General features: G+C 42.5%; 5 protein-coding genes across 6 annotated transcripts in view; 3 read left to right on the top strand and 2 right to left on the bottom strand.

Moving 5' to 3' along the window:
* CDC45 (cell division cycle 45) lies at nucleotides 1-12,367 on the bottom strand. The gene is made up of 19 exons (XM_021544575.3): nucleotides 12,258-12,367; nucleotides 10,995-11,054; nucleotides 10,605-10,697; nucleotides 10,043-10,180; nucleotides 9,315-9,458; nucleotides 8,327-8,382; nucleotides 7,709-7,757; nucleotides 7,038-7,099; nucleotides 6,599-6,649; nucleotides 5,610-5,729; nucleotides 5,121-5,252; nucleotides 4,648-4,746; nucleotides 4,212-4,373; nucleotides 3,869-4,007; nucleotides 3,430-3,513; nucleotides 2,845-2,963; nucleotides 2,335-2,411; nucleotides 1,700-1,766; nucleotides 1-1,023 (listed from the first exon to the last, which is right to left on the bottom strand). The coding sequence occupies exons 1-18, from the start codon at nucleotides 12,306-12,308 to the stop codon at nucleotides 1,702-1,704; spliced, it is 1,701 nt and encodes a 566-aa protein (XP_021400250.2). The 5' UTR covers nucleotides 12,309-12,367; the 3' UTR covers nucleotides 1-1,023; nucleotides 1,700-1,701.
* Nucleotides 12,368-12,818: 451 nt separating this feature from the next.
* UFD1 (ubiquitin recognition factor in ER associated degradation 1) lies at nucleotides 12,819-18,936 on the top strand. The gene is made up of 12 exons (XM_021544543.3): nucleotides 12,819-12,905; nucleotides 13,044-13,176; nucleotides 13,861-13,893; nucleotides 14,285-14,406; nucleotides 14,716-14,846; nucleotides 15,245-15,317; nucleotides 15,805-15,873; nucleotides 16,394-16,459; nucleotides 16,763-16,810; nucleotides 17,171-17,259; nucleotides 17,648-17,729; nucleotides 18,125-18,936. Exons 1-12 carry the CDS (start codon nucleotides 12,903-12,905, stop codon nucleotides 18,197-18,199), a joined length of 924 nt encoding a protein of 307 aa, XP_021400218.1. The 5' UTR covers nucleotides 12,819-12,902; the 3' UTR covers nucleotides 18,200-18,936.
* A 156-nt stretch (nucleotides 18,937-19,092) lies between these two features.
* On the top strand, nucleotides 19,093-20,641 carry C15H22orf39 (chromosome 15 C22orf39 homolog). Its single transcript, XM_021544546.4, has 3 exons — nucleotides 19,093-19,135; nucleotides 19,288-19,455; nucleotides 19,941-20,641. Exons 1-3 carry the CDS (start codon nucleotides 19,109-19,111, stop codon nucleotides 20,064-20,066), a joined length of 321 nt encoding a protein of 106 aa, XP_021400221.1. The 5' UTR covers nucleotides 19,093-19,108; the 3' UTR covers nucleotides 20,067-20,641.
* A 136-nt stretch (nucleotides 20,642-20,777) lies between these two features.
* On the bottom strand, nucleotides 20,778-23,390 carry MRPL40 (mitochondrial ribosomal protein L40). Its single transcript, XM_021544545.4, has 4 exons — nucleotides 23,325-23,390; nucleotides 22,695-22,778; nucleotides 21,562-21,717; nucleotides 20,778-21,217 (listed from the first exon to the last, which is right to left on the bottom strand). Exons 1-4 carry the CDS (start codon nucleotides 23,372-23,374, stop codon nucleotides 20,908-20,910), a joined length of 600 nt encoding a protein of 199 aa, XP_021400220.1. The 5' UTR covers nucleotides 23,375-23,390; the 3' UTR covers nucleotides 20,778-20,907.
* A 294-nt stretch (nucleotides 23,391-23,684) lies between these two features.
* HIRA (histone cell cycle regulator) overlaps nucleotides 23,685-25,084 on the top strand; it is a 31,544-nt gene continuing 30,144 nt past the window's right edge. The window contains exon 1 of one of the 2 annotated variants that reach the window (XM_021549858.4): nucleotides 23,685-23,867. In XM_021549858.4, coding sequence (XP_021405533.3) covers nucleotides 23,831-23,867 — 37 coding nt within the window. In that variant the 5' untranslated portion in view covers nucleotides 23,685-23,830. The remainder of the gene's footprint in view (nucleotides 23,868-25,084) is intronic. The other variant, XM_021549859.4, reaches the window with a different exon arrangement.

Here is a 25,084-nt window from a genome sequence, read left to right as displayed (position 1 = left end):
TTCTTTTTTGAATAAAAATAGTTTAATTAGGTTTCTGTTGGCTACATTTAAATCACATTTAATATTAAATTAATCTGTATTAAAATATGTACAAAGAATGATGTAATGATACATAACCTTTATGTATTTGTTGCAATACATGAAGACATTGAAGTCACAGTGAATTCAGGCAAACACTTCAAATAGAAGAGCATTCCACATGTACACATATACACAGCCACCAGAGCTCAGCAGGGTAAGGCCAATGAGCCATTTCATATGACCAAAGTAACATGAAATCTGCTGTGGAACACAAAAAGCTACTCTGTCAATACTTATAGTGCTACACTCTACACAGAATTATCGTAGTACTTCAGCCTCCTTCCAGGAAAATTATTCCCAGAGTCAAGCTACAAGTGACAATACAGTATCACAAGGCATGACTAAAAAGGTTTTATTGATACTGGCATTCTCTGGATTTTTCATTTGATATTTGGCAGTTACTCAGTATTTGGATTTTAAAAACCCTGAAATCTTAAAAGTCCTCTCACAAAACAAGTCTTTCAATTAAAATGCAAGACTTCAATCCGGTAACACTAAAAAACATTTTCAGCATTCTAGAACTTCAAGGAGAGTTTCAAATAGTTTGTTTAAAAAAATAAAAAGCATTCAAGAAAATTTTAAAAGTACAGTTGAACAGTAATATAAATATGGAACTCCAAAACCTATTTTTTTATCAATCAACAACTGAACATCACAAGAGTACATCTACTAATAAAGGCAGGCTTGATAAATAGAAATCCAATGTACAAATACCAGGTGACAGTCTTTGCCATTACCAGGGTCAGATATTTAGAAAAAGAAGTGTTCAATATCTCTGTGTCAAAATCCTTTTGACCTCCCAAAAGGCATAAAAACACCAGTCCAGGCCTGTACCAATACCTAAGATACACCAAAACTGCAGCACCATGAACTTTGGAACATCCAAAATCATTTCAGAGGGTCTCCTCCTCAGCTTCCAGCACAAGAAGCCAAAAGGCACCACTGCATAATAAGAGCAGAAGACAAAACAATCAGTAGTCAAAGTGTAAAGAATGAAACAAATGGATGTAGAAATCTTGTGAGCCATGCATGCCTCTGCTGTCTAACAAGCAGGTTTGGACTATTGTGCAGCTACTTCACAACTAAATTTTTATATCCCCATCTCTCTTACAGGTAAAAACTACACACCAATCTAGGCTACAACCCTAACACTGGGAAAGAAAAATGCAAATTCTGCATTAACATCAAAGCCAGTGGCACTGCTATGGACAAAATTCCATCCTGAGCTCAAACAAGACATCAGAATTAAATGTCACTAATAGAAGATCACCTACAATTAAACTAATGTTGCAATTTCTCTCACAACACAAACTGATGCTACTCTCGACACTGTAAATTAAAAAGCTATAAAATGTTAGGAACAATGACAGAGAAGCTCACAGATGATGAAACTTAAATAAATCTCTTAAGGATGAAAAAATTTTGCTTTCACATCGTCTGCCTCCTTCTCCAAAGGAAAACAGTTGTCTTTGTAAGAAACTCTTAGCTGCAATTTATATTTTCACTAAAAGTTGCCATCTTTTTAAAAAATATTCTAATATAGAATATATATACACATAGATAGTGGCAGGTTACTTGATTTGTAATCATTTTTAAATTAATCCTTACTGTGTCTTACCTTTAAGACAAGAGAGAAATGAGTGCATCCAGAAATTTGCTCCGATCTTCTGTTTTCAATTCAATTACTAAAATATGAAATATTTTATTACAGGATGCAAATAACTGAAAGAGATACCAGACATCACCAGAAGATATATCAGGTATCTTCTCTTGAAGAACAATAAGCCTGAGTATACTAATTTATATTCCTACCCATCTTTAAGGAGGAAAAGCTATTTGGGCAAAATACAAGGGACATTTTTTATTTTGTACTTAAATACTAGCAAACTAATTTTTAGGTGCTCACTCCACAACAGAGAAGACACTTCATATATCTAAGAATATTTCTGTGTATGTTCAACATAGATATTGTTTAAAAAGCCTGTCTTTTTATTAAGCATGTGCAAGACAGGCTGATTTCACCGCTTAAGTGTCCCATCAGCACCACGCTTGGTTTGGCTGCTAAATTTAAAGATTTCACGGATAACATCATGGACTGTAAAGCGAAGTGGACATGTGCAAAGCGTTAGTGCATGCAGAGCACACTGTCTCAGAGCTAGGCTGGCTGCTCTGTGCTTTGTGCAGCAGGAGGCAGCGCGGGCCGAGCCTCCCGCGGCCGCGGCAGCGCCGCCCCCTGCGGGCCCCGCTACTCACTCGACATCTCGAAGTGGTTGTGCAGCGTCCGGGACCTGGTGCTCTCCGCAGCCTTCTCGAAGGCTCTTCCAAAAAAGCTGAGGCAGGAGCAGAAATATGAATGAGTGCCACGGGAAAGGATGTTTACTGAGGTAGAAGCAAGGAATTTTTTCCTGGCTGAGAGGTGGAAATGGATTCCAGATGTTTTTACAGGTGCTGCATATTCAACATACACCTCACTTATTCATGTGCAAAAATTTTACATTGGAGGCTTTTAGAAATTAAGTCATGGGACATATGGTAAACTATTTCCCTCTTTTAAGAGGGAAGGAAAAGAAAAATCCTTGCAAGGATTGTAAGATCTTGTTTAAAGGTCTGTATCCTCCCTCAAAGTACCTCATACCTCCTGTATGCAGAAGGTTTGTCTTTGAGAAGGATACAATTCAAGACAACATAGTCAGTGTTAAATAGGTACAGAAAAAATATATTTGCTTCAGAGACAGGTTTAGAACTTGTAAATACTTTGCTTACTTCTTTTTGTCTGAGCTTTCTGTCTCTGGAGGAATCCCCACCATGATCACAGTTCCCTGTTCAACATCCATGGGTGCAGCCATGACCAGGGGCAGCAGCTTGCAACGCTTGTTTTTTGTCTGGAAGTCAGAAAGCTTCTTGGTTAAACAAGGCTCAGAAAGCAATTTAATATCAGCTCTCCACGTGAAATAACATATAAATAGTCACCTAAGGATACAGATATTCTGCAGCTCAACAGAAGGTGGTTTCTTTACAGGATCTCTTAATACACTGTTCCTTACAATAAAAGTCACTTTAAGGACTAATAGAAATTTCAGTGATGTACTCCCTCAAAACTTAGAAAATTACACAAATGTTTAAATAGTTATTATCTTAGTAATGAAAACTCAGTGCTATGAAGTCACCAAATAGGAATCTTCCCTAGAGCAGCATTCACAAATATGCTAAAATCATCCAATCAATTAGCAGTAAAACATTATTAATAGTTTCCTATAATGCTTTGAATTATCAACTGCAAGTATCTACAGAACATTAAGTACTACACCAGCCAGAAGTTTGTGAGTCAAATGCTTTTGATCTACTTACAGAGCAAACGAATGACTTCAGTAAGTATTTACTAAGCAGACATAGAGACGCTGGTTTGGAAAACAGTTTCACATCTGGTGTGCCCTAGAAAAAGAAGAATTATTTAAATTACAACCCAAGATGATTCTTACTCAGTTTTATTATCTACTACCAAGTCTAGAAGCTTTGTGTGGCTCAAAGAACACTAATAAGAGCCAGTACAATACAGGAGGTTGAACTCGCCCAGCTTTGCAGCAAAGCCCTCTCCCCTTTATGAGGGGTGATTCTGCCGTTTGGAAGTTCAGAGCAATGTCAATATTGACCCGTCAGAGGACAGCACAGTACAGAGAAATAGGTTCTTTTTTACAGAGTAATTCTTGCTGTGCCAAAGAAACTTATTCAAAGATGATACAGTCAAAAAAAAGAGAGTCAAATGAGAGCTCAAACACAAAATTCTGACCTCCATGAGGGAGCAATAGAGAAATGGCCCCTGGGAAATGACAAGGTTCGTGCAAATACAGCTGGCCACTGTCTGCTGAATGGCACGTAGCTGCTTTTTGGCTAGGTCTAGTCCTTGGTGCAGCTTGTCCAGGTTACCCCTGCAACAAAAAGAAAAAAAAAAAACACTTCCTTAGTAAAACAAAGTTTTTCACATAAAAATTATATCTAAATACTATTCACAGAGATACTTTGATTTTTTTCTTCAATAGCTTATGAAGAAACAATTCATATTTTCAATCCATAATCCCAATATATTGCCCTAAATAAAATTGCAAAATACTGAAAAGGCATATTTTCAGTACCTGGAGAGACTGTCCAAAGCCTTAATGAAATTAGTTGTTTCAGGCCCCTCTTTTTCTATGTTCTCCATGAGAGAAGTTGTTGCATAAACTATGTCACTTGCTGAGAACTTGTTCTTAAAGCCAAAGTGAATGCTGAAAGTCTGAACTCGCAAATCTTTCATTCTGCAAAATGAAATAAACCCAGAAAATGAGTAATGATAATTAATAAACATTAACAATAAATAAACATGATCAACATTGACCAGCTGTCTTCCCAGTATGTTAATCTTAAGAACATGAAAAAAACCCTTATACTAACATTTGCAACAAATCTAGTGTTATTTTTGTCAATCTAAGAATCATATTTTTAAAAACATATTAGATCTTCTTCATACATACATTTGCACTTAATTGAAAAGGATTTTCAGACAAAACATTTGTATTTAAAACAATTTACCCAAATTTGTTTGCAGATTCTTCAATCATCTCCCGAAGATTTTCTTTCAATGACATGTCCATGGAATTAAACTTCTGTTTCACTTGCTTCAAGGGCAAACTAAGAAAAGAAGGAAAAGAATCATTGACAAGTATGCCAGAAGAAACAAGTATTTTGCCTTTTTCTCACAGGACTTTCAAAATTATTAGATAATTTAGCAAGGTTAAGTCTAACTTGTATGCATTTGTTTTTTCAGTCATTGAAAAGTGAATGCAAGGAAGCAGAGGTTACTTTACTGAGCTGCCATTCCATAAAAGCATACAGCAAGTGTTCCTTGTAAACTAATACACAAGTTGTGTAACTCTGAGACACTGCCACCTATTCAGAGCCCCACAAACATATTTAAAAAACAACAGCTTGAGTACTTGCAAGCTTTATTCTGAATATTTTCCTGTAAGAAATTGAAAAAAAGGATCCAGATTTGTAGAACTCACCCCATGTCAGCCAAAAACTCCTGAAGCCTCTTCTGCCCTTGTACAGACCAAAGCTTGAGGCTGGCAGAAGTGTAGCAGGTGTTACAGAGACTTTCATAGAGAGACCAGTGCTGGTACAGTGCCAGGCGTAGGCTAAGCAGGAGTTATGGCAAATAATTGCAAACACAAATATCCTCTGACCCTACAAACTCCACAAGTAGGAAAGGATTCAGCTGCCTTTACATATTGTATGCCTGTGCTGCATAAAATGCAGTGAGAAGCTCAGGTGATGGAACCCAAGAGTAGCAATGTTGACTTGTAACCAGTTCTGGAAGGTTAAGCTGAATTGAAGCCCCACCAGCAGCTGAAAGAGGGATCCATGCACAACAAAACATTTGGATTTCCCTTTATTTTATTTTATCTCCATTCTCAGCAGAGATGGTGCTGGGATTTTTTTTTCCCTAGATAAAAACTCCAGAGGAGTTCACCCCAGACCTTCTTTAAGGATACTCGTATTCAAATGCAATTCTCATGCAGTCAATGGACAGAGAGTTCTCCTCATCCTCGTTGCGGTGGTTGTGGCGGGACACGTGGCGCTGCAGGATCCCGATGTCGGTCACGTACTTCATTCTGAAACAAAAACAAATTTCTCACTTCACCTTCTGCCTGGGAATTTTTGTTCTTGATTACAAGAAAATAAAAATGCTTCTTAAAGTCTGCAGCATGGAAATCATGGATACAGTTTTAAACCCTCCCAACTTGTTAAATAATGTTTTTTCAGTACTCATCTTTTTACTCAGGCAATTAAAATTAAAAAAATAAAACAAACCAACCCAACCAAACAAAAAAACAAACACAAAAAAACCCAAAACCAAAACAAAATAATAGACGTGTAAAAAATAGACTGATCAAAGAAATCAGTTACTTATTACACATATCTATTTTAAATGTCCATGTATTAGTAAAGAATTAACACCAGAATTTAAGTCCACACATGTAATACTAGAATTCTGATCATATCTAGTAGGAAATAAAAAAAGAGAAAAAATATCTGAAACTTGTTATCTAAAACTGTAAAGGAACCTGGAGGATACAGAACATACAAGTTTTTTTCCTTTAATAAAGCTGTATCAAATTCATGCTCAGGTAAACTACTATTAAACACAATTTCCTCCTAGATCAGAAGTGATTGATTTATAGTTTGGTGAAAAACAGAGTTAGCTTAAAAATTCTAAATAACAGAAAATAATTTTTTGAAGATATAGATTCCTTTCTTTGGAAGGCAACAGAAAACATTCAGGCATTAATATATTTAATATCACTGTTAATTACTTATATCTGTTATAATTATACAGATATAATTTTTTATATATAAAAAATATATTGTTTCCTGATTTCTACTAATTGCTGCTAGTTAATCCCAAAAACTAAATTTTAAAAGAGAGACAAATAAATAAGAAAGAATAACAATAAGAAAGATAAAAAAAAAAATTTCTTACTGAGTGATTTTCTCTTGGACCCATTGATCTGTTAGGCCAACAATAGCCCACCTAAAATTTATTTTGAAAAAAAAGAAATAGAAAAAAAAAAAAGGTTAAACTGACAAATATTCTAATAGGGTAAATTATATTTAATCCTCTAAGTAGGTAAGAGGACAAATCAAACATTGTTTAACAGTAGTACAGAGAAGTTAATAACAACGTTGTCTATTATTATTCCCTCTTTTGTAAACACACATAGTACCATTCTCCCTTTTTCCATGTAAAATCAGTTGTTGCTTTTAATTAATTTACACAGATGCATCCTCTACTTGAAAACAAGCATCCACTCCCAAAAGAAACTGGAATCTCATAGTGAAACCAAATAATTTTGGGAAATCTTGCCTGCCTTGTGGCAGGTTTAAGCTTCCAATCTCTACAAAAAATGATGGAAACCTACCACAGCATATCATTCAAGTCCTTAGACATTATCCATGCCAGATCAAACATCACCATTGCAGACTACAAGAGGGAGAAGCAGAAAGACAAATGAACACATGACACAGTTCACTAAACAAATAGAACAGTTCAATCTGCCAAGTACTAGCACATATTACTAAAGCCCTAGAAAGCACCCTGGAGTCTGACAATCTGCCAGCTTCTTCCTAAGATATTAAGTAGAAAGAAAATTATTCTAGACAGCTCTGTAAACTTGCATTACATAGAAAGCAAACACTTAATAAAATATAAATAATCAGATAGGCCAAATGATAGAAAGAACAGTTTGATGTACTAAGTGCTGTGTTTGAGATATCCTGACACTTTGAAAGACAAACAAGCTCCCTACATGCTCAAGTATTTTTGTGACAATATTTGTAAATGGGTAGATACCCTTGCAAAGATCTAAAAAAAAAAATCTATAAAACAAAGTTAAACTACTTGTATATATATGATGTAGTTTATATATATAACAATAAGATACAAAAATAGTGAGATGCAATAATATTATTATATTGAATAGTATTATTAGATAATTATGTAATTGTAATAGATAAATATAAAATTGGATATTGTCCAATTACCTTTACACTGTCATCTTAAAGTTTTATGGCAAACAGAGTTTATACTTACTGAGGTCCCATGGTATTCATATTGTTCATAATCAAAAAGAATTTCTCGTCTAAAATGGGGAGAAAACCCAGATTTGAATAAGTGGTGAACTGGTCATTGGAGCCAATTAAAAAAATAAGCCAGAAATGGTGATTAATATTTAAATTTCATTTTAGCAATTAAAAATATTAAACTTGCACTAGAAATTGTTTATCTGCAAGGCAACTAGACTTTAGTAACAACATGGAAACCACACTGAGATGCACTAAAAGCAAAAAGGAAAAATTTTTTATGTCACTATTCCTTAAATTCCATTTTATCTGATTTGTTCCTGCTCATTCCTATTTACTGTAGCGGGATTGTAAAAGTAGGAAACAGAAGGAAAAAATTTCACCCTAAGACAGACAAGATAAGAATATTAAAGCTGTTTGAAGTGAGCCAATGTACCTGTTGCTAATCAAGTTTAAAATTACTATTTAAAATTTCCTCCATTTAAACACTTTATTTTTATACACTAAATATCTCTCTCAATGTTCTAAACAAAATTGTAACTAAAGCATCTTGCAAATCACAGCTTGATATCTTTTTTAATCAAAGAATGAAAAAGACAGAAGTAACACAAAAAAACCATTTACACACCTTCGTGCTTCCCATTCTCGCCTTTGTCGCCTTTTCATCGTCCTCTCTATTACCTCCTGTAAATTAATTTCCAGGATGTTAAAAAGCTAGAAAAAAGATTCTAATAGATTAATAGATCTAGCTCTCTCAATTATTAAAATTTAATTGTAAAAATGTAATTAAAATTTTCATGAAAAATATTTCTTTTCCTTAAAAAATATATTGCCATTAACAGTATATAATGTGGAAAGTATTATCAAAAATATTTCCAATGAACACACATAAGATCTTTGTGAAATGTTTAACAGATCTTAGAAAAACTTTTGTGTATTTGTAAATTTCTTTTGAATTGGACAGCTTCTTTGACTTAAATAGTGCCCTTCTTATATTACTAGGGAAAAAAAGTACAATACTAATGGGAAGATAACAAAGATAACATGAAATGTATATTAAATCTAAGGATGTCCTTATATTTAGTTGTCCTTTAATGTTGCTGGTCTCATGCCTTTGTTTGCTTCTATAATATAAATAGAAAATAAGCTACAAGTAACATGGCAAATTAAATTTCATGTGTACACTTAATATACTTTTGTTAGTTTACTGCTACAAACACAGACAAAATGCATTGCTAAACGATTTGTGAGCTTGTATTTTCTCAAACACATTTTTTGTAAAAGGAGTTCATATCAAAACAAGTTCTATTGCTAGACTGCCAAGCCCACAGCACATATTAAGAGACAGATCTTTCCAGTTCATTGATTATACAAATAATTATACATTAGTAAGTTCAAAACAGTTTTTTTTTTAATTTGGAGAAAATATTTCTGTGTAGTTCAGATAAATAAATATCTTGTTTATATGAAACTACCTGTTGTAGTAATTATTTTTAAATCTTGCACTTGGATTTGTGATCTAATGGAAGACAATTTTTAAACTCAAATATTATGATGATGTAAAATATATGCAATAGTTATTTTTCTTCCTTTCAGAACACAGCAGTGAAACAAACCTCTTCAAAACGTCTGCGCTTCTCATGGGGTTCTGAGCCATCACTTTCATTCTCTGAGTCCTCTTCCTCCTCCTCCTCATCTCTGAAGATGTCATCATAAGCAGGAATATCGAGATCATCATCTTGCTTGACTAACAGCTTAATCTAGCAAGGAGAAAACTGTATTTTAGAGTAAGTATCTTATTTAGTGAGCAAAATGCAATCTTACTTAGAAAAGAAACCAAAAATTCATTTAGGCTGTATTAATTCCTGGCATAACAAAACTTTGTTTTTTAATGCAACTCCCGTACTGATTTATAGAAAATAAGAGTAAAAATCTATATTCCATTGTTAGAGCATTACTGAAAAAATTATCATTTTAATGCTTGTTAAAATAAAATAATTTATGCTTAATACTTAAAATTCTAGGTGCTGCCAGATGCTGAGAAATAATACACGTTACATTCTGGAGGGATGTTTATCCTCTGATTTATGGCAGTTTGATTTATAGCAACAACATTAACAGGTGCTTACTACTGACAACTACCACATTGCTAACTTTAGACATTTCACTAGTGGAAAAATGATTTTTTTTCTGGTCATGTACATTACTACTGCAAATATTTATTTATTAATGCTGCTTTCTGACCTACAAGCTAATTTCTAACCAGTTTTGCAAGCACAGAAAAGCACTACACTGCTCACCACCACACTGTGGGGAGGCTTTTATTATGGAAGCAAAGTTTTACCTGGGTGTCATTGTAAGCATTCACTACATTGATCGGTCTGTGACTGTCACATACAAAAAAAAAAGTGTCTTCTTCAGGCTGCAAGATTTCCAGGAGGTCTACATTAGCACCACAATTAATAAGAACAAAGTATTTGAACTGCAAACAAAAGCAGAAAAAGAAAAGAAGCTCATTACTTAAATTGCCAGAAAACATGGAAAACTGAAAATATGCTTACAAAACCCACAGAGCACTCATCATTGCCAAAACTTCTGTTTATTTTCTAATATTTGATGCCTCTGAGGCAGATTTTTTTTTAAAGCAAAACACAAAAACCTGCACCTTTTTATCTCAAAATGTGTGCAAACTCCATTTGACTCTATCAACATTACAGCACATTTGTTGGAGGTGATGTTAAAAACTTGACAAGTTTATTATTGGTATGTTAAAATGTAATGAGCTTTAAGAAACCATAACAATAATAACAATAAGTTAAGGGTTGACATTCTAAATTGGGAAAGGAAAGCAGTTTATCTTTACAAAAGATGAGCTACAGCCCAAAAATTTTCCAGTATTTTTTCACCTGATCTTTATGCTCCAGAAAGGCAGTTTCAAGCTCTTGCCACCCAGCCACTGGCACGAGTGTGTATTGCACGTGGTCACACTGAAACAAAGCCTGCAAGGAAGCAACAGCTGTGAGCAGAGGGGAGGGGAAACAGCCTCTCCGACAATGCTACACCAGGCTGAGTCTATTCCATACAAACCCTTAAAATAAAACCACCCCAAATGACAAATCTATATGAGCTCTGAGATTATGACTCCCCAGTTTTCAGTGCCATAACTCATGGAAACCAATGTTACAAAAGCAGATTAAAGCTTCCCCCTCTCCTTAGTTCACACCCATGTATAGGATCCTAGGGCATACATATTTTCTCATACTGTCAGCTTGCAGTGATAATGAACCAAGACTTACTTGGAGTATTTTACAAGCACATAATGCATCAACATCTGAAGCAACAAGAAGAAGAACACGCTGTAAAAATAACAAAATAATAGTATGAATAGGTGCCAAATAGACCATGCTGGTACATGAAATCCATGGAACACTGAGACACCAGAAATTCAGATAGAAATCATCACAAGCATAAAACAAGATTGCTTCTGAATGGACCTGCAACCAAAATTTGGATATCTGTCAATATTAAAAACAAGCAACTCCACCTATACCCAAAATGTGTCAGCTCCTTTAGGGATAGGTAATTACTGTTTCCTCTGGACCTCACATACTTCCACAGTTTCACACCTAGTCAAGCCCTACAATTATTTTCATAGTGTTTAGAATGGCCTTCGTTTTCAGCACAGATTTGCAACAGTTTTAACTAAAAAAATCTGTAGCAAAAGCAAGGCAACTAGGGAAATAAATTCATTTAAATCAAGGTTGGCTGGTATTTTTTTGGGGGTGGCAGGGAGAGGGTTGGTTGGTTGGTTTTTTGTTTGTTTTGTGAGAGTGTTGTTTTAGGTCTTCAGGGAAGGGTGTTTTGACGTTTTGCTCAGCTGGAGAAATTAAGACAAATGCTTTCATTTGCACAGTCTATAATATCATTTCCTTGGTAGAAATGTTAAAAGACTGTCCAATAAAAGCTTCACCACCTTACCACAGTGAAAGGAGTTAACCAAGCCCTGCAAAAATACAAGCAGCAAACAAATGTGCTACAAGATTGCAGGAAAAACATTAAAGATAACAGAAAACAGTATTTAGTGTCTGGGCAAATAACATCAAAATGGTTATAAAGATATTTTTTTAAATGGTTCAGCGATGTCATGGTTAAGCCTGAGATCCAGAGCACACAAGAACACTTTTGCGGAAGGAGGCGAACCCTGAGTGAAATCCCCAGCAAGACCTCATCACGCTGACGCTGCTGTGTCCAGGGTTCCTAAGGTAGGGAAGGGGAAAACACCTGGGAAAGGGATTTTAACCAGCCGGCTGACGGCCGGACCCGCCGCCCTCAGCGCGGCCGCCCGGCCGGTGCTCCCGCCACCGACCCCCGCTCTGCGGCCCCAGAGCGAGACCACCGCCGCCCCGGAGCACCGCAGCGCCTCAGCCACCGCGGGCACCGACCCTGCGCCGTGAGGCGGCCAGAACACAGAGCGGGGAGAGCCCCAGGGGAGGCGGCCCCGCCCGCCGCCGGGGCGCCCCGGGAGCCACTCCGGCCCGGTCCCGGCGCGCTGCCCGCACCTGGGTGGCGATCAGGTCGTAGAACTCGCGGCGGCAGTCGGAGACGAACATGGCGGGAACGGGAGGGCGGCGGGAACGGGCGGCAGCCGCGGGCCGCGCCGCTCAAACTGAGCGCCAAACCAGCGCCGCCTCTCATTGGTCCGCGCCTCACGCAGCACTGGCCAATAGGAACGCGCCCACCCCGCCTCTGCAGAGCGAGATGCCAAGTCCTTTCCTGGGCCTCGCCAATGGGATGCGGAGAATACGGTGACGATACTCGCTGCTGGCCAATCCCAAGAGGGCCTCGGCCGGAAGCACCCTGGCCTGGTCTTGTCGCTGTGTCCGCCATCTTTTCTGAGGGCAAGTTGTAAGCTTTGCCATTAAAGGGAGCTCGGAGAAGGGGCAGCAGGGCCGCATCAACACCCAGTGACCGAAGAGAAGCCTAGCGAGCAGAAGAGACTCCTGACGATGATCGCGTCGGAGGGCGCGAAGGCCCATCTTCCGCCCTCACCCGCAATGGCCGCCCGAGTGGGCGGCGCCGCGCGGCACGCTGGGAGGGGCGGGGCCTGGGTGGGGCCCGGCACGGCCCGTGAGGGGAACGAGCGGCGCTGGCCCGGCCCGGCCCGGCCCGGCGGCCCCGAGGGAGCGCCCGCCGCCGCCGCCGCCATGGTGAGAGCGGGGGGCGGCCGGGAGGGGCCGCGTCACGGCGGCGACACTGCAGGAGCCCTCAGTGGGTGCTGTGTCGCTTTGTGTGCTCTAGATACTGATGATTGCGTTCTTCTCTGTATGTTGTTTTTCCCCCTCTAGTTCTCTTTTAATATGTTTGACCACCCCATTCCCCGGGTGTTCCAGAACCGTTTTTCAACCCAGTACCGCTGCTTCTCGGTATCCATGCTTGCCGGACCTAATGACAGGTCAGATGTGGAGAAAGGCGGGAAGAGTATGTGCATGTTTTATTTTGACTAATAAACTGTTAGAAGAGTGTTTTTGAATAGTGTCAAGTCTTGCAGCTTTTGGCCAAGGCAGCAGGAATATTGAAAACACGGTGACAGAGTGCTGAGCACCCTGGGCTGGGTTTGAGGAAGGAGGAGGGGTCATGTGCCATGCATTACTCGGTAACTAAAAATGATTACCGACTCGGGGTTTATGAGTATCAGAAGGAACAGACTTCATCTACAAAATTTCTTCTTAAAATCTTGTATCTAGTGTGAGCCATGGAAGTTTATGATTGAGGAGTTTCTCCCCTGCACCGTGTTGCGCTTTTTAATTTGTATAAAGAAAGTCACTTAGTTTTCAAGGTGTCAGACTAATGCTATGTTGTTTTGAGTTGGGAACCCTAACGAATAAAATTAGCTTTGGGAAAGTAATTCTTGAATAATAATATTGTAAAACCTTGTCTTCTCTTTTGTTTTTTCCCTGATTGTAATTCTGAAATATCCACATTGCAGGGATATTTGTCATGACTGATTCTACTGAACTCTCTGTCTAAAAAATAAATTTGAAGATTGTAGAATCTGCCCTTTTTTTTAAAGAGATTTTAGAGAAAGGAAGGATAAAATTGTGTGTTATGTACTCTTATACAGATGTACTTTTCCTAATTTCACATTCTTATTCATTTCTGCAGTAATTATGCCACCATCAGCTTTGGATCAACTCAGTAAGTGAATGCATTATTCTGGAATAACAATATTAGAAATAGGAGCAAATGTGTAGGCAAATACCACAGTATTTTACTTATTTATTTAAGTCTTAAATCAGTACTGTGAGAATAATTAGTTTAAGAAATGTATTTTAAAGGTATTTTTTCTGTCAGAATTCATGGGGCTTTTCTGCCTTCAAGCACAGACATATGAAATATTGGCCTCCCTGAGCATTTAAAGTTCTGAGTGCCATGCCAACACTGGAGTTGTACATCTGCTTTCTCTGGTATTTTGAGCAGTTGGGATATTGGTGTGAGTGGCCCATTCTCTTGGTGATTGATCTCTGAAAGCTTCAGAGCTTTCAGAGGGGCTTTTAATAAAGCAAACTTTTTTCTCCTTTCTCACTAGGCCGCCTTAATATTACTTACCCCATGCTGTTCAAGCTGACCAACAAGAACTCAGACAGAATGACTCACTGTGGAGTGCTTGAGTTTGTGGCTGACGAGGGCATCTGTTACCTTCCACACTGGGTGAGCTGCCTCATGCTGGACTGTCAGAACCTGAAAAGTAGGATTAGGGAGTTGCCAGGCTTAATATTAAGGACGTGAATGTTTCCTGACAGTGCCTGTCTCTGCTGGTTGTGTTCCTACAACAGCCTTCAGTTCTGGCTCAGGCTTCCTTCTGCAGAAGTTTAACTTAGCAAAGCAGACTGCTTTTAACGTTCACCTGACTGTTTTTCCTGAAATTGAATATACACAAGAGCTGATATACACAGGAGAGAGATTTGAAAACATCAGACACGTTGATAGGGCTGTGTGTGTTTGTCTCCATTCTTGCAGATGATGCAGAATTTGCTGCTGGAAGAAGGAGGCCTGGTGCAAGTGGAGAGTGTGAATCTGCAAGTTGCTACTTACTCAAAATTTCAGCCACAAAGTCCAGATTTTCTTGACATCACCAATCCCAAAGCTGTGTATCCTTCCTATTCAATTATGGAATAAAGGAGAAAAAATTTGCTTCCAAATTGGAATGATGAAACAGAGCGAGCTTGTCTTACGTGGCTCATACACTTCCAGTAGTACATGGCCACTGCTGCCCCTTCTGAAAACAAAAGGGATGCAGAGCTGATGTACAGAGATGTGGTCAACTGTTGGAACAAAGTGTGGTCTGAAGAAGGAGGAGTGTTGGCTTAAAATCTAATGAGTTTTGAGTCCCCCTTTGAAGAATTTATATATCCTAAAATCCTATATGCAGTACTGATGGCTTTTAAACCATGTTTGAGAAACTAAGGATTAGTGATCTACAGTATGGTGATTTTAAGGCTTTGATATTTCACTGAAAATAAATATTTCATCTTAACATACTGCAAAGACTGGAAAATGCATTGAGGAACTTCGCCTGTCTAACTACTGGGGATGTGATTGCCATCAACTACAATGAAAAGGTACAGTGTAAGGTTGAGGGTTGTAGACTACTATTAGTGTTGGATGTTGGTATTAAAACAATCAACTCAGAGCTGTGCAGTGTTTTGGACAAGTAATCCCACGTGGCAGATTTCACAGTTGGCTTTCTGTTGGAGGGAAAAAGGAGTCAGCTAAGTCTTTTTCTGAGCTGCTGTTTAAATTTCTTTGGACTCACAAGAAAATAAATGTTTGTGCTGTTGAAGTTTTCACAAGTGAAGGGAAATAATTTATCCTAAATTCAGAATTTGTTTTCAAAAATGGAGGTTAAAGTACAGTAAGAGTGCAGCAAGGTGCAGTAATGGGTTCTCTGGCTTCTAAGTTAAAAACTTTTGCTTTTAAATTCTGTAGAGACCCTGCAATATTTATTCTTATCAACCTAAAGAGTACTTACTTCAGGTCTGGAGGGGAAGGTTTAGATATGCTTTCCTTACACATAATGCAATCTTGAAATATCTATGACTGTTTCAGATCTATGAGCTTCGGGTAATGGAGACCAAACCAGATAAGGCTGTGTCCATCATAGAGTGTGATATGAATGTAAGTTAAAGCTGATGGGGAAGGCCTGCCTTAACTGTCCTCCCAAGAGGGGAAGGCAGTGATAGCTCTGCATACCCAGCCCAGCTGATGCTGCAAGAAAGGTGCAATCCATGGGGTGGGGAAGATGACTCACTTGGGAGTACTCATGTGCCTTTGTAACCCCTTCTGTGATCCCGATTAGTACTTCATGCACCATCAGGTGACTACCATGCCTAGAATTTAATGTTTAACTTTGGCATGTTTTATCTGAGTTTTATTTAATAGCCTTGTCTTGACTCACACTCCAGTGATATTGTGGAGCTGTTTTACTGCTTTGTTTCCATTACATGCTAAGGTTAATTCCTAGTAGGCTTGGTCCTTTTTTAGTTCTGAGTTAAAATGTTTAACAACCAAACCTTAGTTCTTTTTAGCTCAAACGCAGTGGTAATAGTTCATGAAGTTTTGAGGAATAGTAGTATAAAGCTTATGATTTAAAGAAAAATATTAATAATGGGTTTTTTCATGCTTCTTGTGTAAATAGGTGGATTTTGATGCTCCTTTGGGATACAAAGAACCAGAAAGAAGTGCACAACATGAAGAGACCGCAGTATGTTAAACTTTTGTTCTTCCAAAATGCATCCCCTAGAAGTCACTGTTGACTGTGGGGGAAGTGCCAACATAATTTTTTTTTTTTTATTTAAACAAGTTCTGTAGAGTAAATTTTACTTGCCAGAAGCCTTTGCATGTGTTACTTAGGGGACTGGTGTTTACCAACTGTTGTTTTAAGAAAGTGTCTTGGTTTGACAAGTGATTGTTCTGAAGCTTTGTTTGGCCAGAAATACTTGGAACAGTTTTCATGGCATGTGCATGTCAGAACACAAACAACATGAACTTGTTTTTCCCCTCACAGGATGTGGAAGCAGACCACAGTGGGTATGTGAGCGATATAGGATTTCGTGTAAGTGCCCTGTTTCTGCTGGTTTCTGAATGCTGTGAAATGGTGAGGGAAAGTTGTTCTGAACAACTGCAAAATATCAGTACCTGTTCTTATAGATGCTTGTTATTTAACTGGTAAGTGCCTGTGAATGTTTTGTGTCATCACAGCCAGGAGCAGCATGAATTGTTCTCTGCAAAGGGCAGATGAGAGGTTGAAACAGACTCCTACACCCATGATTCATCAGCTTATATGTACCAAAAAGAATCATGCTGAGTTAAATAACTAAATAAAAATTGCTGTAAGATTTTACAGATATAATGTCCTTGTGAAGTGTGCTTTCAAATGCCAGGAGTTCAATTAAAACTGATTATGTATCCACAGGCATTCTCTGGATCTGGGAACAGATTGGATGGCAAGAAGAAAGGTGTGGAGCCCAGTCCCTCACCAATTAAACCAGGAGACATCCGAAGGTATCATTCACTTGTAAGCCAGTGAAGTATAGTGTTTGAGCAGAGTTTGGGTTTTTTTCCCTGCTTCTGTAATATAAACTAACTAATTTTGTCATGAGTTTGCCTTAGAAAATAGTCTTTCTTATCCACAGGCTAGTAGAAACATACATGTGGACAAGCTTCCACAACAACTCCAGTATTTGATTATTTACTTCTGCAATCTGTGCCTATCTTCAGAAAATAATTCAGTGCTTTAACTCTGGAGTTATTTAGAAATGAAAATGTGCAGTCAGTGTTGGTATTACACTGACAGACACAGAGTAGTTGTCTCTGTGTCCAGTTCAGAATAGGCCTCTGTGTGGAAAATTCAACAGTATAAAAACATAATGTTTTTATGCTTCTTTTCCAGAGGAATTCCCAACTATGACTTCAAGATTGGTAGAATCACATTCATTCGGAATTCACGTCCACTGGTCAAGAAAGTGGAAGAGGTATATGAAGTTGTATCCTCCCCAGTTTTGCACAGAATTAGAACATTAGAACTAAGATGCAAGTCTGGTCCCTCTGTCTTTCCCCTTGATTTTTTTACAGCATGCTTCCATTAAAAAGTGGTAGTAGTTTAGAATGGTTTGAGTCATGTGAAGCAACCTCTGATGTCCTTGTTACTGATTGGCCTGGTGTCGGTTTATTAAGCCAGTTGGCTGAAAAGTCACCAAAATGCTACTATTTTATTTTCAGAAAGTGCTTTTTATCTAAATTAAGGATGTGAAATGTCTACACTCAGTGGCTGCTCTGATGGAGCATTCTTGCTAACAGTTGTTCAGCTTTCATCATACAAAAGCAGTGAGCCAAGAGGTAAAACCTTTTTTCCCTTTCTTTTTTCCAGGATGAATCTGGAAGCCGGTTTATTGCCTTTTCAGGAGAAGGCCAGTCCCTGCGCAAAAAAGGAAGAAAGCCCTAAGTTGTGGTACCTTCAGCTAGTTAGGGAGAAAATAAAATAACAGGTGCAGCATCTTGGATCTTAGTAATTGCAGTTGAGAGATTGTTTTGCAACACAGAAGCACTTAACAGGTGTTTTGGTTTCGGTTTCATGTTTAGATCTGGAGCTGTCAGACTGTCTTAATTTTCAGCTGAAAATTAAGTTCTGGGAATTTGGAAGAAGCTTTGTGTATGTGTTGTAAAGAAGGGAATGCAGATCTGTGGTAAACCTGAGAAGCAGAACCAACAAGCTCTACCTTATTAAGGGTCCAGTTAGACTACATCTTCCCCTCATCTCCTGAGTTATGATGATCTCATGTTGCTCTGTGCTTGGTATTTTCCTCCCTTTATATATATTTTGCCACAATTTAAGATCAGCTTTTTGGTGTGGTGCAAATGAAGGGTGACTTTGGTGTCTAGGATTTTAGTGCAGGGAGTTTCTTTGAGCTTAGCTTCAGGTGTTGGGTTATTAATCATTCTAAGCAACCCCCCTGTAATTGCTTTTTATATTTATAATTAATAACATGCCTTTTAATAGTTCAAATACTATAACGTAGCGTAGGAATCTCGTGGCACGTGTAGGGAGAGGAGGGACGCAGCTGTACTGCCCGCTTTGGAACGGTGCGAGTGTATCCTGTGCGCCCTCTCGTTTGCCGGCGAGCGTACCCGGGTGCAACCCTGCGTAGTTTTTACTCCTCCGAGTAAAGTTCCTCGTTCCCAGCCGCGTCCGTGTGTGGTGATTCCGGCCAGGCCGAGGGCCGGCCCGGCCTGCGCTGGTCACGTGCCGCGCAGCCATTGGCTGCCGGGCCCGGGGCCGCTTTGTGCCGCCGCTCGCCATTGGCCGCGGCTGCGGGCGCCGCCGTAAGCGCGGTGGCCATTGGCGGCGGGCAGCATGGCGGGCACGGGCGGCTCCTGGCGGGTGAGCGGGCCGGGGGGCGGCGGGGCCGGGGTCGGGCGGGGCTCGGTGCGGCCCGGCGGGGCTCGGTGCGGCCCGGCGGGGCTCGGTGCTGCCCGGCGGGGCTCGGTGCGGCCCGGCGGGGCTCGGTGCTCCCCGCCCATGTCCGTCCGCAGCCGCCGCGCTCGTGCGAGGACTACTGGGGGGAGTGGAAGCACTGCCGCGGGCTGCGCCACGCCTTCCACCACTACTACGCGCACGGGGAGCTGCCGGACTGCGGCCGCTGGCGGGAGGACTACGAGGCCTGCCGCGCCTGGGAGAGGGACCGCGCCGCCGCCGCGCAGGTACCGGCCCCGGCCCGCTCCCGGCCCGCCCGCGGCTCCAGGGCCGCCGGGACCGAAACCCCGCGGCCGCGGGGCTTGGGGAGGGTTTGGGAAAGCAGGCGCCGGAGGTGGGCAGGTTAAAGGAGGATCCAGGGAGTGTTTTCAGCTGTAAATACTCTGACGTTTCCTTCCTAAAAGGAAAACCCGCCACGTTACAGGGAAAAGGAGTTGCCCCTGGCTCCAGCCCCGCGGACACTGCGCGACACCAGCCCTGCGGCACAGGCTCCGCAGGGTTCCACAGTGTGTAACTTGAGAGCCAGAGGCAAAATATAAATATGACTTAGTTAAAAGCTTGTATTCTGGTTTACGTAGATAACATTTAGCACTTCTGCTTAAGCATGATAAATTTTTATTTCTTTTATCTCAGTTATTCAGAGTAGGAAATCAGCTCTGTATAACTGGAACATCTAGCACTATTATGATAATATTTTTTTCCTGTATTTCAGGAAGCTTTGTGCAAGAGTGAAAGAGCTCGAGTTATGGAAAAACAGAAATATGCTCCAGTGTGGAAGCTCAGGAAGAGCCCCCCACCTGACTGGTATCTACCACTTGACCATGACAAATCAAATTAACAAGACTGTTTTCTGTGTTTGGTCAGTAACATAATACACAATTCAGAATTATGCTGAACTTTTTTTTTTCCTTCCATATCATCTTGAAGTTATTCAACTGTTGCTCTGCCCTACAATACTTTAGCACTTGCTTAAAAATTCTGAAATTTTATTTAAGCCCTGAATATTTTTAAAGGGAGATTTGAGGTGCTTAATTTGATTGTGGGCTTTTACTGCTGACTTACACTTCAGGATTTCATCTCGGCAGGCATCTTTCAAGATGTCTTTCTAGCTCTTGCTAGAGGGGCTCTTGCTCTACCAGCTGTCATTGAGCACTTCTGGAAAAAGGTACTCACCCCAGGCCTGCCAGATGGGGGAAAAAACCCAAGCTGGGACTGTTCCTTGCAGGCTCAGGACAATCCCAAACACTGGCATTTAAAAGACACTTTCCAGAATCAGGGCCGTGGTAGTTGAACAGCTTTTCACCTGTGGGCTGCACACCCTGAAACTGCCCCTCTGTGGAACTGCTCTTGATTGGTGGTGTGTGTTGTGACAGTATTCAAAACTACTAAAAAATAAAAGTTTAAGTGAATATAGAGAGAGATCTGGTTTGTATTAGGGCAAACAACAGTTACATGGCAATATAAGAATTTTAAAATTGGTTTTGCCACTGTGTAAGGTTGTGTAGCTTTGCTAGGTGTGTTATTACCTGGATAGTCATTAAAACAGAGATACTTCATTTATTTTTATTTACAGTCACACCCTGCAGTGTTGCAACCTGCAGGAAGAATTGTTTATTACTCCAATCTTTGTTCCTTCAGTCGCTGAGCACCTCGTGGCAGCTGAAGCAGGAGCTCCCCTGTCACTGTGTGTACACCTTGGTGATGTCAGTGCACTTTCCTTCCGGGGGATCATAGCCAGGAAGGGGAGGGGTGTAACTGGGTCCGTCCCTCTGGAAGGGGAAGAGCTCCTCGTCCCTCCGGATTGCTGCCTGGTACAGCTCCTCAGATTCCAGCTGCAGCTCCTTCAGTGCCTCCTGCTGAGATTCTACAAGGGCTTTAATTGCATTCTTTTCTGCCTCATCTTGTTTCTGCTTAAACACACACCATTTCTTCAAAAGTAGAACTCTTCTTTCAGACTCTTCAGGAGAAAGCGCAGGAAGACTTCGCACCCTGATGAAGAGAAGGACAACATTGTAGTGGAGAAAAACAGCCTGACTCCAAAACCAAACTAAAACCAGAAATCCCACCACCAGGCAAAAAATCCCCAGCAAACCCAGAGAACACACTGAATTCACTAATAATGTGGTCAATTTGTGAGGACTTCCAGTCACTCTAACAGGAAATTCACTGGTTTTCATTATTTTTTAGCAAGAACAAACAATATTTCCTTTCCACATTTTTGGCCTGATGGAAGTGGGTATGGTTTTGTACCAAGGGTAGCACCATGTTGCAGTTGTGCAGAGAAAAAAGTTCACTGTGGGTGCAGGTGCATGGTGAGAGACAGACCCACTGACCTGTTGCTCTCTGAGTACTTCAGTGGTGTTATAAAATCCTCAATTGGAATCAGTTCTGGGGCAGCTTTTTCCAACTTTTTAAGCTTTTTCTTCATACGTTCCTTCTGTGCTTGCTCTTTCTTCACATCCACTTTCTTTTTCTTCTTTGGTTGTGCTCTACAAGGAAAATAGCAAATGAAAGAAGATATTTTGTCCTTTAATTCAACACCAACAACTTTCATTTTCTTTTCCATTGCTTAATTTGTCCCTGACACGAGTTCCAGCCATTAGCTTTATTCAAGTAATACAATTTCCAGGAGCCAGTGACAGGTCTGCTGAGATTTTCTATAGAGAGAACTGCAACTGCCTGGGAAAAGCAATTTTGTGTGGAACATCAGAATAACCTGAGGAGATTCCACAAAAAATAGAATTGTTTTAACTGACTCAGAGTGCAGCCTAGCAGGTCTGTCATACAAGTGGCTTGTGCTGGAAAGGACCTTTAGCCTCACATGGTTCTAATCCCCTGCCATGGGCAGAGAAACCTTTCACTAGACCAGGTTGCTCCAAGCCCCATCCAACCTGGCCTTTAATAAATATTCCTGTTATTTCACATTAAAGACTTTAAGTGGTTTTAGACATGCTTCTAAAATTTCTGCATTTGGAGCCAAGTTCAGGCTGTAGATGTTACTTCTCCATGCAGATCCAAGATACCATTGCACACTCTACAAAGTGACCCTCATTCCTGCCTGGCAGACTGAACAAACGGCATTTATGGTGTGAAACAGTCCCCAGGTATTTTAAATCAAGCTGCATCAAAACAAAAGACAGACACTGAAACGTTGTACAGAAATACACATAGGCTGTCTCTGCCTTCACAGCAAAGCATTTCTGGTTCAGCCAGGCTTTCACTGGTGCTGCCCAGCAGGGAATTCTGGAGCACTGCGTGAATCCCCACATTTCCAGCTGCGTTCTGTAGTTCTGCTCCCCACAAGCACAAAGTGGTAACTGTATCACCCCTGAGCTCTCCACAAGAGGCTGACAGTTCCCAACTGCTTTGGCATAGAGAGACTTAAACATGTACAGTTAAAGGTTAAATTTGTGTTCCCCCAATGGATGAGAACACTTCTGTGTAACTCCAAGAAAGCTGCACTCACCTCACAGGGAGGGATGTCCTGGACTCCAGCAATGAGCTCTGCCAGTGACTCCCTCGGAGCGGGCCCCTCTGGGGCAGCCAAGAGCTGCAGGAGGAAAAATAATATAAGGCATGAGGAGGAACTGGCTCTGGTGTCATTGATTCTGCACAGGAGCTGTTTGTTATTCACATTTTGCAGCGAGGAGTTCTGAACCATCTTCGGCCACTTCATGCATGGCAGGATACAGCGTTTGCCTAGAGATGACCTCACACCCTTGATCTAGGTAACTGATCCCTAAAATGGTGGGTGTGAGCCCACCAGGGTACCGAGGAGTGAAAGAGATACAGTTTTTGGATAGGTTATAGCAGTTTTATTTTTAAGCTCTGGCAATGACCCCTTTGAGGAGCTGGTACGGGAGAGGTCAGACCACCGCCATTCAGATTAGGAGAGCGATGCCGGCTGCGGTGTCTCTGCGGCAGTCACGGGAGAATGAACCGGGCTCAGCTGCCAGGGCACCGACTTCTCCAGGGGCAGGGGCCCAGCCCGGGACCGGCCCCAGAAGCGGGCGGGAGCGGGCTGGGCAGGCACAGTGGCTAAGGGGCGCTTCCCGGGCTCCCTCCCCGCGGTCCCGGAGCGCGGTCCCGGCCCTACCTGAGCCGGGCCCCGCGGAGCCCCCGCGCCGCCGCCGCCGCCGCCCACATGGCCCCGCGCCGCGCCGCGGGCCCGCCGGCCGCGCTCCGACCCCGCGTCCTCCGTTCCGGCGCACCAACGTTCCGGAGGGCGCCCCCCGCGGCAGAGCCCGCTCCGCCCGGCAGGGGGCGCCCGGCCGCGCTGCAGGGCGGGCGGCGCCCGGCGGGGGAACGGCGGGGTCGGGGGCGCTGTTTCCCGCCGGGCCGGTTAGGCGGTTGCCAGGTGCCGAGTTCCGGCGGTGCCGGATCGCCGGCGGCGCCGGGCGGGGGATGCGGCGGGGCGGCGGCACCGGGACATGGAGCGGCGCTGAGGCGGCTCGGGCCGGCCGGGGGCGCGGGCACTGCGGCGCCGGGCGCGGGCCCATGGTGGCCGGCCGCCGCTGAGCGCCGCGGCCGCGGAGGCAGCCCGGGCGGAGCCGCCCTGGGGTCCCGAGGGCGGAGGCCGGCGGGGGCCCCGGGCGGGGAACAATGAAGCTGCTGAAGCCGACCTGGGTCAACCACAATGGTGAGGCCGGCCGGGCTGCGGGTGCCGCGGGCCGGGCGGGCGGCAGGTGCCGCGGGCCGGGCGGGCAGGTGCGGCGGGAGCGGCGGGCAGCACACGCGGGGGGCGCGGGGCGGGCGGAGCCTCGCGGCGCCGCCGGGCGCTCCCCGGGCGGCCGCGGGGCCGGAGCCCCGGAGCCCCGGGAACGGCGGCGGCGGCGGCAGCGGCAGCAACAAGTCCGCGCCGTCCCGGCGCGGGAGCGGAGCCGGGCGGGTTCCCGAGGCGGCGCGGGGACAGCTCGGTCCCGGGCCGGGGCCGGCGGGGACCCTGCCGCGGCTGCCCCGGGACCCGGCCCGGCCGGCTCGGCCCGTTCGCTGGGGACAGCCGGGCTCTGCAGGGAGGGCTGCGGGCTCCGGGGCAGCGCTGGGCTGATTCCGTCGGCCCGGGGCCGCTTCGCGCTGCTGGGAGTGCGGAGCGATGCTTTGAGTGGGGCAGAGCCGTGCAGAAGACAGAAGGAGTTTCGTGCGCAGGTCGAGGTCCCCTCGGGGTGAGTGGCCAGCATCAGGCGGTATCCAGTGCACGGCGCTGGCCACCCGGCTCCCACACTGCTGACACAAGTTCAGTATTAAATGTCTTCAAATGCACTGAGCTGTGCTGTCGTTCTCCACGGAGGAAAAAGTTTCTTCCAGCAGTTCTTTCAAAGCAACTCCCTGAATTTATATAGTGTCCTGCCTGCCGGTCCTCTGGTGATGTTGAAGAGATGTGTGAGCTCAAACAGCTTAGAGTGAGGTGTCGGTATTGACAGAAGGCTCTGTACTTTCCTTGTGTGTCAAATACAGGACAGCACCAGAGTTTATGTCATATCTACACTGCTTAGGATGAATTTCCAGATTAACAGCTGTACTGTTCCTGGTGAAGCAGTGAGAAGAAATCTATCACAAAGAGCTCACTTCTGTTTATGCAAGTTTTACCCTCAGATTCATGGGTACAGCTTTATTTCAGCTGCAAATTTTATACTCTGTCAATGTATAAATGTCATTACCTGGGCTCATGTAGCTGATTGGTATCTACAGTAAAACTAAGACCAGGTTATTCAAGCTAGAAAAGTATGCTTTGAGTTTAAAACTCCAGGTAGAACTTTACAATTGCCTTTCTGCATGTGTTGTGTTCTTTGTGCTCATGCTGCAAATGTTAATAACAATTTAAGCCTTGAGTTGCCATTTGTGTTGCATCTTTACTTG

Source organism: Lonchura striata, chromosome 15 (assembly GCF_050655825.1).
Source record: "Lonchura striata isolate lonStrDom1 chromosome 15, ASM5065582v1, whole genome shotgun sequence".
Classification (NCBI taxonomy): domain Eukaryota; kingdom Metazoa; phylum Chordata; class Aves; order Passeriformes; family Estrildidae; genus Lonchura; species Lonchura striata.
Note: the sequence above shows the minus strand (reverse complement) of the source record. Positions and strands in the feature narration are given on the sequence as shown.

Excerpts from the sequence above, each read along its gene's own strand:
- CDC45 (XM_021544575.3), bottom strand. The coding sequence starts at position 12,308 with ATGTTCGTCTCCGACTGCCGCCGCGAGTTCTACGACCTGATCGCCACC. Across the intron at positions 7,100-7,708 it reads ATGAATACCATGGGACCTCA|TCTGCAATGGTGATGTTTGA; the intron begins GTAAGTATAAAC and ends TCCCTCTTGTAG. Across the intron at positions 5,253-5,609 it reads AGAATTGCATTTGAATACGA|CCTACGCCTGGCACTGTACC; the intron begins GTATCCTTAAAG and ends ACTCCTGCTTAG.
- UFD1 (XM_021544543.3), top strand. Across the intron at positions 14,407-14,715 it reads TCTGTTACCTTCCACACTGG|ATGATGCAGAATTTGCTGCT; the intron begins GTGAGCTGCCTC and ends CCATTCTTGCAG. Across the intron at positions 15,318-15,804 it reads CCATCAACTACAATGAAAAG|ATCTATGAGCTTCGGGTAAT; the intron begins GTACAGTGTAAG and ends TGACTGTTTCAG.
- C15H22orf39 (XM_021544546.4), top strand. The coding sequence starts at position 19,109 with ATGGCGGGCACGGGCGGCTCCTGGCGG. Across the intron at positions 19,136-19,287 it reads GCACGGGCGGCTCCTGGCGG|CCGCCGCGCTCGTGCGAGGA; the intron begins GTGAGCGGGCCG and ends GTCCGTCCGCAG. Across the intron at positions 19,456-19,940 it reads ACCGCGCCGCCGCCGCGCAG|GAAGCTTTGTGCAAGAGTGA; the intron begins GTACCGGCCCCG and ends CCTGTATTTCAG.
- MRPL40 (XM_021544545.4), bottom strand. The coding sequence starts at position 23,374 with ATGTGGGCGGCGGCGGCGGCGGCGCGGGGGCTCCGCGGGGCCCGGCTC. Across the intron at positions 22,779-23,324 it reads CTCCGCGGGGCCCGGCTCAG|CTCTTGGCTGCCCCAGAGGG; the intron begins GTAGGGCCGGGA and ends TTCCTCCTGCAG. Across the intron at positions 21,218-21,561 it reads AAGTACTCAGAGAGCAACAG|GGTGCGAAGTCTTCCTGCGC; the intron begins GTCAGTGGGTCT and ends TCTCTTCATCAG.